At 38.5% G+C, this 10,733-nt stretch overlaps 1 protein-coding gene across 1 annotated transcript; it reads right to left on the reverse strand.

Moving 5' to 3' along the window:
* Positions 1–5,260: 5,260 nt before the first annotated feature.
* LOC122292688 (BEL1-like homeodomain protein 9) lies at positions 5,261–10,512 on the reverse strand. The gene is made up of 5 exons (XM_043101157.1): positions 10,340–10,512; positions 7,575–9,318; positions 6,560–6,966; positions 6,404–6,464; positions 5,261–6,001 (listed from the first exon to the last, which is right to left on the reverse strand). The coding sequence occupies exons 2-5, from the start codon at positions 9,126–9,128 to the stop codon at positions 5,486–5,488; spliced, it is 2,538 nt and encodes an 845-aa protein (XP_042957091.1). The 5' UTR covers positions 9,129–9,318; positions 10,340–10,512; the 3' UTR covers positions 5,261–5,485.
* Between the last annotated feature and the right edge of the window lie 221 nt (positions 10,513–10,733).

Below are 10,733 nucleotides of genomic sequence, written 5' to 3' on the forward strand. Positions count from 1 at the left end.
AGTGGATCTCCTAAATTATTGGGATTGGAATTTCAATTTCAATTTGGAATGGGTTGGCCGAATATAGGGACAAATGATAGGGTTGGATTTGATTTGATTTGGTTGGGGATGGGATTTGATTGAGTCAATTAAGGGATAATGACTAATCAAATAATATATAGAAAGATAAGGTGGGGGTAATATGGGAAGTAGGGTTTCGGTAAAGCCAATTAGGTTATGGTCGAATGGCTCAATATGGTAATTAGGGTTTTGATTGATGGTCGGTTATGGAAAGTGGTGTGGGTGTGTATGGAAAATGGTGGGGCTAGGGTTGGCCGAATGGTGTGTTTGGCAAATGGGAAACTTCAAGAATCCTCAAAAAAAACTTATAAACATGCAAGAAAATGCATGAACACAAGAATAACTTGAAGATCTCAATCACAAATCCGAGAAGCAAAGTGCCCCTCCAATCAACCACACTCACAACAAAATATAAACTCCAAAGAACAAAAGATAACCAATCAACTTTGATTCACGAATTGCACAAAGATTGTAAGGAAACCTCAAACAATAAATAAAGATAAATAGAATCATACATATTCACGAATGGCAAGATGTGATCCTTCTCCATGGGGATTCATGAATTGCACCGTAAGAATCCCAAGTGCTAAGCACCAAATAGAGAATCCTAGGCACAATGGCCAGCCACACAAAGCAAAATGTCAAATGTCCAATGTTCAAAAGATTCAAATGAAATGACTAAGGGTCCTATTTATAGAGCTTACAAATCGGAAACTCCCAAAAGGTCCCTAGAAAATTATTAAATTAAATAAATAAAACAAATAAATAAAATAAACATAATGGATAAAAAGCCCTATGGTGGCCGTGGCATGCAAGGCCCATGGTGGGCAAGGATGGTGCATGGCCCACGGCTGGGCTAGTCCTAGTCCGATCTGATGGCTAGCTGCATGGCATAGCATAGTGTCATGCGTTGGTCTAGTGGTGGGCACGGCATGGCGTTGTGTGTGGCCTGCTGGTGGTGGGCATGGTATGGTGCCATGCCTAGGCCTGATGGTGGGCACAGGGTGGTGTCGTCCTGCTGTTGTGAGGCCCAATCAAGTGGCTTGAATGCTGGTTCTACATGGCTCGAGCTGGTGGCCTGGGCGATGGGCATGCATGGCTCAAGCTGATGGTCTGGGTGTTGGGGCTGCAAGGCACGGGCTAGAGCTGTGCATTGGATGGCATGCCACTGGCCTTGCCTGAAAGGCACGGGTTGGAGCCGTGCACTAGATGGCGTACTTGTGAGAGCACGCCACTAACCTCACTGAGTGGTGCTAGGGCGCGCAAGCGCACACGCAAGGGAATGCGCAAGCCTGCACGTAGGGACTGTGAGCAGCCAATAGCCTCCATTGGTGCCTGCTGTGTGTTCAGGCCTGAGCCAAGACATGCATGCAGGCTAGCCATGTGACTGTCCTGGCCCTCCAAGAGCTATGTCGAGGTGTGGTCCCAAGCAATCCTCCTTGTGATACACCAGTGGTCGTGTATGTTTGCAGAGAGACTCATGGCCATTCATGGCCATTTTTTATTTTTCATATCTATTGTGTTTTGGTTGTTTTGGATTTTTCTTTGTTGTTTTTCGATTTGTTGTGGATGGATGTGGATTTGTTGTTGTTTTTCTATTGTTTTGGATTTTTTTGGTCTTTTCTGATTATTTTTTGCCATGGGTAGGTGGTGGGCGGGTAGGGCAGACGATTGCGGGGTGGGGTCAGTGCCGGGGTACAGGGCCCATACAGTCCCACCTCCCCCCAACGTATGCTAGGGCAAGAGTGGGATAAGAGCACCTCAAATGAGAAACACGGTTAATATTGTAGGTGTAAACTGCTTGACTTGACATATGACTTTAGGTTTATAACCTTAACTAAGTTGTCTTTAACACTTCATCTTTCATTCTTTCTACTGCTTAGATTCTTTGGTTTTCATTTTCTTTGTTTTATTTTCTTCTTGAAATATTTTACTCTTCTATTTACATAATATTAATGATTTTATTTGAAGGCTTTTCTCATGAATATAGTCTTCCCTTGAGATTGTCAAGATGTTAAGCTCTTTTTTATATATATTTGAGTTTCAATATGCACCGTACCCAGATGATCAGGGTGGTAGTTCCTATCAACTAAAATCAAATCCCTACAATACAAATACAACTTCATATAACACAAGAAGCAGCTTTATAACACTTAAAACTCCTTTAATCAAAGTATATCTTCCTCCACCCATACATGTAAGAGTTCCTCCAACATAGATAATAAAGAATATCTCCAACTTCTCAATAAAAGTCATCAACATTCCAAAATACTACTCAAAGTAAAATAACAAATTTTTTTAATAGGTCTCTCCACTAATCACTTGTACCCTTTGTCACTTATTCCTCTACACTCAACTAATCTCATCCATTTACCTATTCTTGATCCCCAGCTAAAATCTCAAAGTCATCTAAAAAATAATGAAGGTAATTGGGTGAGTTATCAACAACTCGATAAGTAATGAACCTATGCCAATGTGTTGAAATGCATGACTAGGTAGTTCTAAAAAAATATGACAATGGTATTTTCATAAGCATTTCATTACAACAATAACATCTACAAAAGACCTTAGGCACAAGCATACTAACCAACATCCAAAACAAAAACAGAGGCCATGTCTTGCCCTGGTAGTAGGGTTGTGCATGTCTGTGGATAAAGAACGTAAATCACTATTTTGTCACCAAAGTGAGTGCACTCAAAGCAGAGGTCATTTTTACCCGTGTGGTAGGGTTGTGCATTCTGCAGATAACAATGGTTATGCTTTTTGCAAATAGCCAAGTAGAACATAAATTGCCATGTCACCAAAGCAATTGCACTCAAAATAAAGGGCACTACTATAACCCATGGCAAGGCCGAACACCGCTGCTATAACTCATGGTAGGGCCAAAGGCCACTACCATAACCCGTGGCAAGGCTGGCAGCCATTACTATAACCCAAGGTTGGGCTATAACCAAAACAAAACAAAATCTTATTTATTTAGGCCGGATGCAATATCATATCATAAAGAAGTACTAAGTAGATAAATATAATAGAGTCAAATCAAATATTTCAGACTTCATATTCAGATGTTATGCAGTAAAGTACAAAATTACTCATCTACACCTGTCATGATAACATATCATATTTCAAAGTTCAAAATAGAGATTAGTGCAAAAATAACAAGGTTGTTTTCATAACAAAATATGCAAGTTTTCACAAAATTAACATGTCTGTTTTAAGCAAAATCTAGCATAGTAACACCGCTTACCTAACTTTTGCAAAGTGCTATCTAAGTTTGGAATCTAAAACTTAGTACTATTGCAAACTAATCTAGAAAGGTATCACGGACGTATTAATAGCTTGCACAAGTACGAAACCAACTAACAAAATTATGTAAATCGAAACTATAGCTCAAAGTGAGCCCATAAACAACCCATACACAAAATAGTAAATCCTAATGCCTTGATTTATAATGGTCTAAATACAGTATCGACACATTACTCCGCCAATAGATTAACCCAACCTCTTCAAATTCCCTTAACCATTCACCACACACACGTTGAACAAACAGCCCACCCCTTCCAAGTCAAACAAACTTACCTCTGACATGTCAAATATACACAACCCACACATTCAAGTCAAACAAACTTACTCCCAACATGTCAAACAAACAAACACCCCACACTTCCAAGTCCTCTTCATCCACAACATTACAAACAGAGACCCTCCAAATATCAAATATCCATGAGATCACTCAATCTACAAATTTCAAATATACAAATAGAGACAGCCCAAACTTCTAGTTGGCACTTACCCAACGTGTAAGAGTGATGACAATTGCGGTGGCGCAAAGTGGGGTTACCAGCAGCAGTCGGGCAACGTTCTAAACCATGGGCCAAAATTGGTCTGCGCTTTGTCTCTTAGGTTTTCGTTGTCTTTATACATATAAAAACACCATTGATTGAACCGAGAAAAGCCACTAAGTGTGGGTCTCGTTTGTTTACGTGACTAAAAATCAAAACTTTGAAAACTTCTCAAAGTTTTCGTACTGTCAGAACTTTTATAAAAACAAACACATATTTTGATCTACCAATTTTCATCTCAAAAGATCTCAAGTTTCTTCTCAGGTTTTCATTTCATAAGATCTCAAGTTTCTTCTCAAGTTTCTTCTAAAGTTTTCATCTCAAAAGATCTAAAGTTTTTATTTAAAAAAATTACACCATTGGTAAATAAATAAATAAAGGAAATAGCAAAAAAAAAAAAGACAAAATGGTTAAAAAAACAGGAAGCAGAAAAAAAAAATCACCATTGGTAAATAAATAAACAAAATAAACAGAAAAAAAAAAAATTTGACCAAATGGTTAATAAAAAAGGAAGCAGCAAAAAAAAAATGCATCATTAGTAAATAAATAAACAAATGAAGCAACCAAAAAAAAAGACCAAATGATTTCTCTCGATTAAAAAAAAAAGGAATCAACAAAAAAAAATACACCATTGATAAATAAATAAACAAATGAAGCAGCAAAAAATTAAAAAAGAAGTAGAAAAATTAAAAAAAAAATTGCAGCATTGGTAAATAAATAAAATATTATAAAAAGTACTACAAGTACTTATAGGTCCCATAATATTACTAACTATAATAAAGTCAAACTAATCTCATCTCATCTCTAAAAACAAACATATATTTCATCTTATCTCATCTTATCTCATCTCAACATATTTTAAAAAATTTTATCTCATCTCATCTCTAAAAACAAACACATATTTTATCTAATCTCATTTTATCTCATCTCATCTTAACATATCTCAAAAAATTTTATCTTATCTCATCTCATCTCTAAAAACAAACCAACTTTTAAAACGATGTGCTTCATTTTCCACATCAGCAGCTGTTCCCCTACGATTACACACGCCGACTATATTTAGCTATTTTCTTACCCATATTAGGTACTAATTATGAGTCCCGAGAGGTGTAACCTTTTTCTTTTTCTTTTTCTTTTTCTTTTTCTTTTTCTTTTTTTTTTCTTTTTTTATGCATTTTCTTAATCTTCTTAAACATTTTAAAAATAAAATCACATCATTAAAAAAATATTCCATTAATCATGAAGTTAAAAAAATAAAAATAAAAATAAAAACACAATCGAGACCCATTAACGGACCATACCATTTTCCAAAAGAAAATATATAGCAAGGATCTTAAACATAATAAAATGACACCAAATTGAAAAGATGAATGGTCTCACCTTCACGCATCGGTATGCAATTGCAGTGTCTACCAACAATGGATCCCACCTTTAAGATACAACCTATTTGCGAAACAAATTGCCTTGGCCAATGCTCAATACATACATACATACATGATAGAATACTTAGATGATAGAAGAACGAAGCTACGTATACTTCTCTTCCTTTGTTCGCTTCCGTTGCATATTAAGTTAACATCAGATTATCCAACAAAATCATGAATCATGCCTCCTCCAAATTCCCTTCTCAGCAGCTGCTCTTCCTGCTGCTGTTGCTGTTGCCGATGCTGTGCATTCTCTGCATCATGCCTGAGTCCCAAGGTAAGAGACACAGCTCCGACTCCACCAATCTCGACCCCATTCTGCTGGTACGGCACAAAACCCATTAATGTCCCGTCCATAGTGGTCGGTATCTGACATTCCATTTTCGACCGCTTCTCTCGGTTCCACTGTTCTTCACTAAGTCCATGTCCGGCGCTCAGAAAGGAGCCTGTCCCTAAGCATTCGAATTGCGTATTGGGAGTCATATTTAGGCTTGGATTGTTGGAGAGTTGATGAATATCACGATCCGGATGGTGGCTACCTTCAGCGGCAGAGCTTTCATCATTCTTGCTCGGAATTTGCTTGGATTCTGCCATGCCTTTGGTTTCGAGCATGTGTATTTCTTCTACCATTGGCTTCCAGACACGCACTCGAGCATTTATGAACCAGTTTGACACCTGCATTTCTCAGTCAAAATATCTTTCAATTGCTAAAGATCTATATGGCCATGACCAAAATCATTGCCCATGAAACTTTGATTGTCACATATTCAACAAAAAATCTATTTAGAAGTTTATTTATTGACAAACTAAATACATTATCGATGTAAAAACCAGTGATATCATCTAACATAAAGGTAGTATGAATGTTTTGATTTTTTTATAACTTTAACGAGTCTCACGGTCAGTGGATGGTAGGACAATTGAGTGAATAGAGCTAATACACAAATGTCGGGGGCTGTGGTAATCCTCCAAGTTTGACACCACCACTGCCACTGGGAATGTTATATGCTATATAATCTCCCAAAATTTATTGAAGATCCTTGTGCGTATAGATTCAGCAACAAAGAAAGGCCTTACCTGGTTTCGAGACAGACCTGTTTGAGTGGCTAACATGTGTTTGTCTGTGTCCGTGGGATACCTACAAAGGGACGATAAAGAAAACTCGCATTCACGTGATCTTACAAATTTGAGAGAGAGAGAGAGAGAGAGAGAGAGTGTGAGAGAATTGCTTACGGGTGAAGAAAATGCTCAAAAAGCCAAGCTCTGAGAACAGCCACCGAGCGTTCTGGTAGGCCTCTCTGGGGCCTCCATACGTGTTGCTGGGTTTCGAGGAAGCCCAAATTGCCACCACCATATTTGTGCATTTGCAAGCTTGGATCCAAATACTTTAGCTTCAGTGTACTTGCATCACCCTTGCTATTGCTTGTGCCGGCGGAAGGTGATGCCAAATCCTCCCCCATTGCTTTTCGTGTATGCTTGAGCTGGTCTGTGATGGCATTCTTTACACACCGAAAGTGCCTCGAAATCGACTTGAGAGCAAACGAAATGTAAGGAGTGGCAGAACTGAGACCTGCTACTGATTCAAAGGATGAAACCACCATCTGCATTTGCTGATGATATTGCTTGAACCTTCTGCAAATCTTTGGAAGTACAACAAGCACAACAATTCAGAATCAGGGTTTGAAATACATTTATGAGCACTGTTGATATTTAACTAAAAGATGCAAACTATATTGACGTTCACATGGGCTCTGTTCTACAAGATAATAAGGTTTTGGAGCATTGGAAAATAAACGACCTATTAAATCTTGGACTACACAATATCTACTAAAATCTAAAAACTTGCCTTAAGAGTTGCATCAGAAGTCGGTATAAAAATCAAAATTTTGCTAAGAGACCTAATATAGGGGTGTAATCTTCTCTATGAAAGCAGCTTAGCATTTCCTTTCATTAAATATAAATTAGAACATCACCAACAGCCACTACAAAAGAAGCAGACTTTTGTGATCAAAATTTAGTGACCAAAATTTAGGAAATAGTCCTTTTGGTCACTAAATTTTGATCACAAAAGCCCACTCCTCTTGTAGTGCTCTTAGATGTAGAATTATGCTTCAGATTTTTAACAAATTTGTGACGTTTAATGTAAGATCAACCTTCAGAGTATAGAAGTAAGAAGATATATATTAATAACAAAGCACGCAGATGAAAACAAGGCTTACTATTACTAAAAGATCAAGGAATAACTAACCTCGTCCTGCATATATACGAGCTTTGCCTTCCTTTGCTGGTACTCGGGCCGAAAAGATTCACAGGTGCTACTCCCAACTCCACCATCGCCACTTATATCATTTGAAGCATAAAATGTTGAGGAAGAGGCACCTGAATTATTAGCCCTCGCACCAAACTCAGTTTCAGTTGCGTTCAAAGCACCACCAGAAGAGCTAACTTCTCCAGAAGTCCTCCCAGACAGCTCAAATGATTTGCCGTGTTTTGAACCAGTTATGCCACAGAGTTCATCCAACAGCTGCTGTGCAGGCTTCAAGAACTTTGAACTCTTTAAAATAGTCGCGTATCCAGTGAATGGGCCAAGAGGACCTGTATTTTGATGAGTGTTAGTAGAAATCCCCCCCACCACGTCTTGAAGAGATCTCCCACAACCTGTACTACTTATAGATGGCTTCGGTACCGAACATAAGTAATCAGACTTCACAGTTTTTGGATCTCGAGGATCCTCTAAAACGGTAGTCCTCGAGTCTAAATCTTCTTGCACACATCCCTCTCCAAATTGAGCCACCGGTATTTTTGAAGATGGATTTGATGAAAGTGATAGAGATAGACCCTGAGGGTTGGAATCAGTACTCACAACATTCCTCAATTCTCCGTCACTTTTTTTCACGTTTAAACCCAACTGACCACTCCAGTGATGGCAATTCTCGACTGATCTATTTGTCCAAGCACCACGATTATCGAAACAGATAACATCTGATTGATTTCCATAGGCTGGAAGTAGAGCAAGTTCATTCCCACCCTCTGCCCATGCACTACGGGCAGCTCCTCTGATGTTCTGCTGAACACTTGAAGCCATTTCCTGAGTTCTGATAGAAGATGAAGTAAAAGTATCCTGGAGACTACTTTGATTAAGTACTGCAGATGTTGAATGCTTATGTCTATCCTGACTAGAAATTTTACTGCATGGATTCTTCGAAGAAGAGAAGTTTTGGAACGCATTATAACTAGGTTTCATATATTGTGGATATGCAGAAATGTTACTTACTTCCGCGAAAAACATAGGGCTTGGAGTATTGCTCTCACTACCTACTGAATCACTTGGATAGGTATTCACCATCCAGTCAGTACATGAACTTTGATGTGAACCAAGGCTCTTCCAATAACCACAATTTTGCGGCTCAAGGGTACTGGCTTTAGGCAAAGGATTGAATGAAATTGGGTGGGATGAATTTGCAAATGCAACATGATCTTCGGCTACAATAGGCCTCCCAATTTGGGTTGCATCTATTTCTTGATGCACCATGGCAGCTCGTTGCGCTGATAAAATATTTGACTTCATTGAAAAATTGCTCATTTCCTCGGAATATACAGCTGGGTCATAAAGCAAACTGGCATTATTAACATTCCGAACATGAACAAGATCTGGGTTTAGCCTTAAGTTGTCGGGTAATTGTTCCAAATTGTCAGGGAAATCTTCTAAATCATGGTGGAGTGCGTTTGAACCTTGCGGGACTCTCAACTTATCACGCCGACTTTGCTGCGCTACATGAAATTCTGGCCTAAATCTGCTCATCCCCGTCAAGTGAATCACTAAAATACTCAGTACTCTCGCATTTAACAATACCTATCCAAATGGCTTAACCTTTGATCAATAGACAACCAAAAACCTTGAAGGAGTCTGCAGCCCCAGAAATTCGAAAAGAATCTATATTTTTTAGCACTCATCGTAGTGAGAGGATACTGGCATTATATAATGCACTTTCCTGCATTAATACAATCGTGTTCAAAGTTCACTCAATCAAATCTAACTATCTATATCTAAATCATGAGAATAATAAGAGTGGCCCCGCTAACACTGAACCAAGTGTTAGGTGGTAACGATATAAGCTGAGAAACATCATTCATAAAATACACACACGTACTCTGAGAGAGAGAGAGAGAGAGAGAGAGAGAGACGTGATAATAAAAGAACAATGCACAACATCGCTGGAATGTAAGAAACAAAAGACGACGAAAGCGTCAACTGAAAAACTACTACACACTTTAATCCACCCAGAGAAGAGAGAGAGGGAGGGAGGGAGGGAGGGAGGGAGTACTCTCTTGTTCCCATTAATTACTACCGCTGCTCGTTTTCTTTCTCATTAGTTTTACTTTTTCATAGCAACAAATTACTCTACAGCGTTCCCTAACAAAGCGACATGATTTCGCACATGCCGCTCCGAACAGTGCAATTCGCTTCCCTGTCGGTATCCATCAAAATGATCCCCAAATAAAAAAAAGCGAAAAGGGAAGCCGAAAAAAAAGCTCCAGATCAATACCAAACGTCAAAGACCCTATCGACTACATAAACTACGACCAGTACCCCTGCCCATCAATCTTCCACCCGTGGTTTATCTTCACATGTCACACAGAAACCCTAATTATCTGATTCTTTAGTACACAATAAACCCATCATTAAGAAAACTATAGAAAATAATATTCGCTGGAAGCTACAGATCCAGTTGACTGACCTCAACAACAGCTCTAAACCTTGTCGACGGTTGAAGCTACAATTTAGACACAAACTGTTTCAAACAAGTTCTCTTTTTTTTCAGCCTAGAAGTGACATAATTCACCAAAGGACGGAAAAGCTAAACCATGATCAAGAGCATACTCGTAGTCCAGAAAAAAGGCTAATCCTAAGTACTAGATCTCCGTCCATCTTGAATCCAAAAAACAAAGTTGAAAAAATAGTTACATTTCGTTGGGAAACATTGAAGAGAAGAAGCGTTCGTATATGTTTACCTCAGAAAAAACGAACTACAGCAGCTCAGATCTCAATCCTTAGAACGACCCGTAAATACAAGAATTGGGTACATCCTCCGGTTCGAGATTCCGGGCCCGAGTCCGGCGAGGATAAGGAGAGTGGCAGCAATGAGCTTTTGAGGCGTTGAACAACAATAATTGCTAACCATAATAAGCGTCGTTAGCTTTAACGTCCATAGCGCGCTTACCCTTTGAACGCATAATCGCCGTTAGTAATTCATACGTGTGAATCTTCAGGTGTTCTCTCTCTTCTTCTTTTTTTAGTTTTTTTTATTTTTATAATAGATATTTAATTTTTTAAAATTTTAAAATAATAATAATATTAAAAAATAATATTCTAATAAAATTTTTCTACCTTTTAATTTTTATCTCA

The sequence above is a fragment of the Carya illinoinensis genome, chromosome 13 (assembly GCF_018687715.1).
Source record: "Carya illinoinensis cultivar Pawnee chromosome 13, C.illinoinensisPawnee_v1, whole genome shotgun sequence".
NCBI lineage: Eukaryota > Viridiplantae > Streptophyta > Magnoliopsida > Fagales > Juglandaceae > Carya > Carya illinoinensis.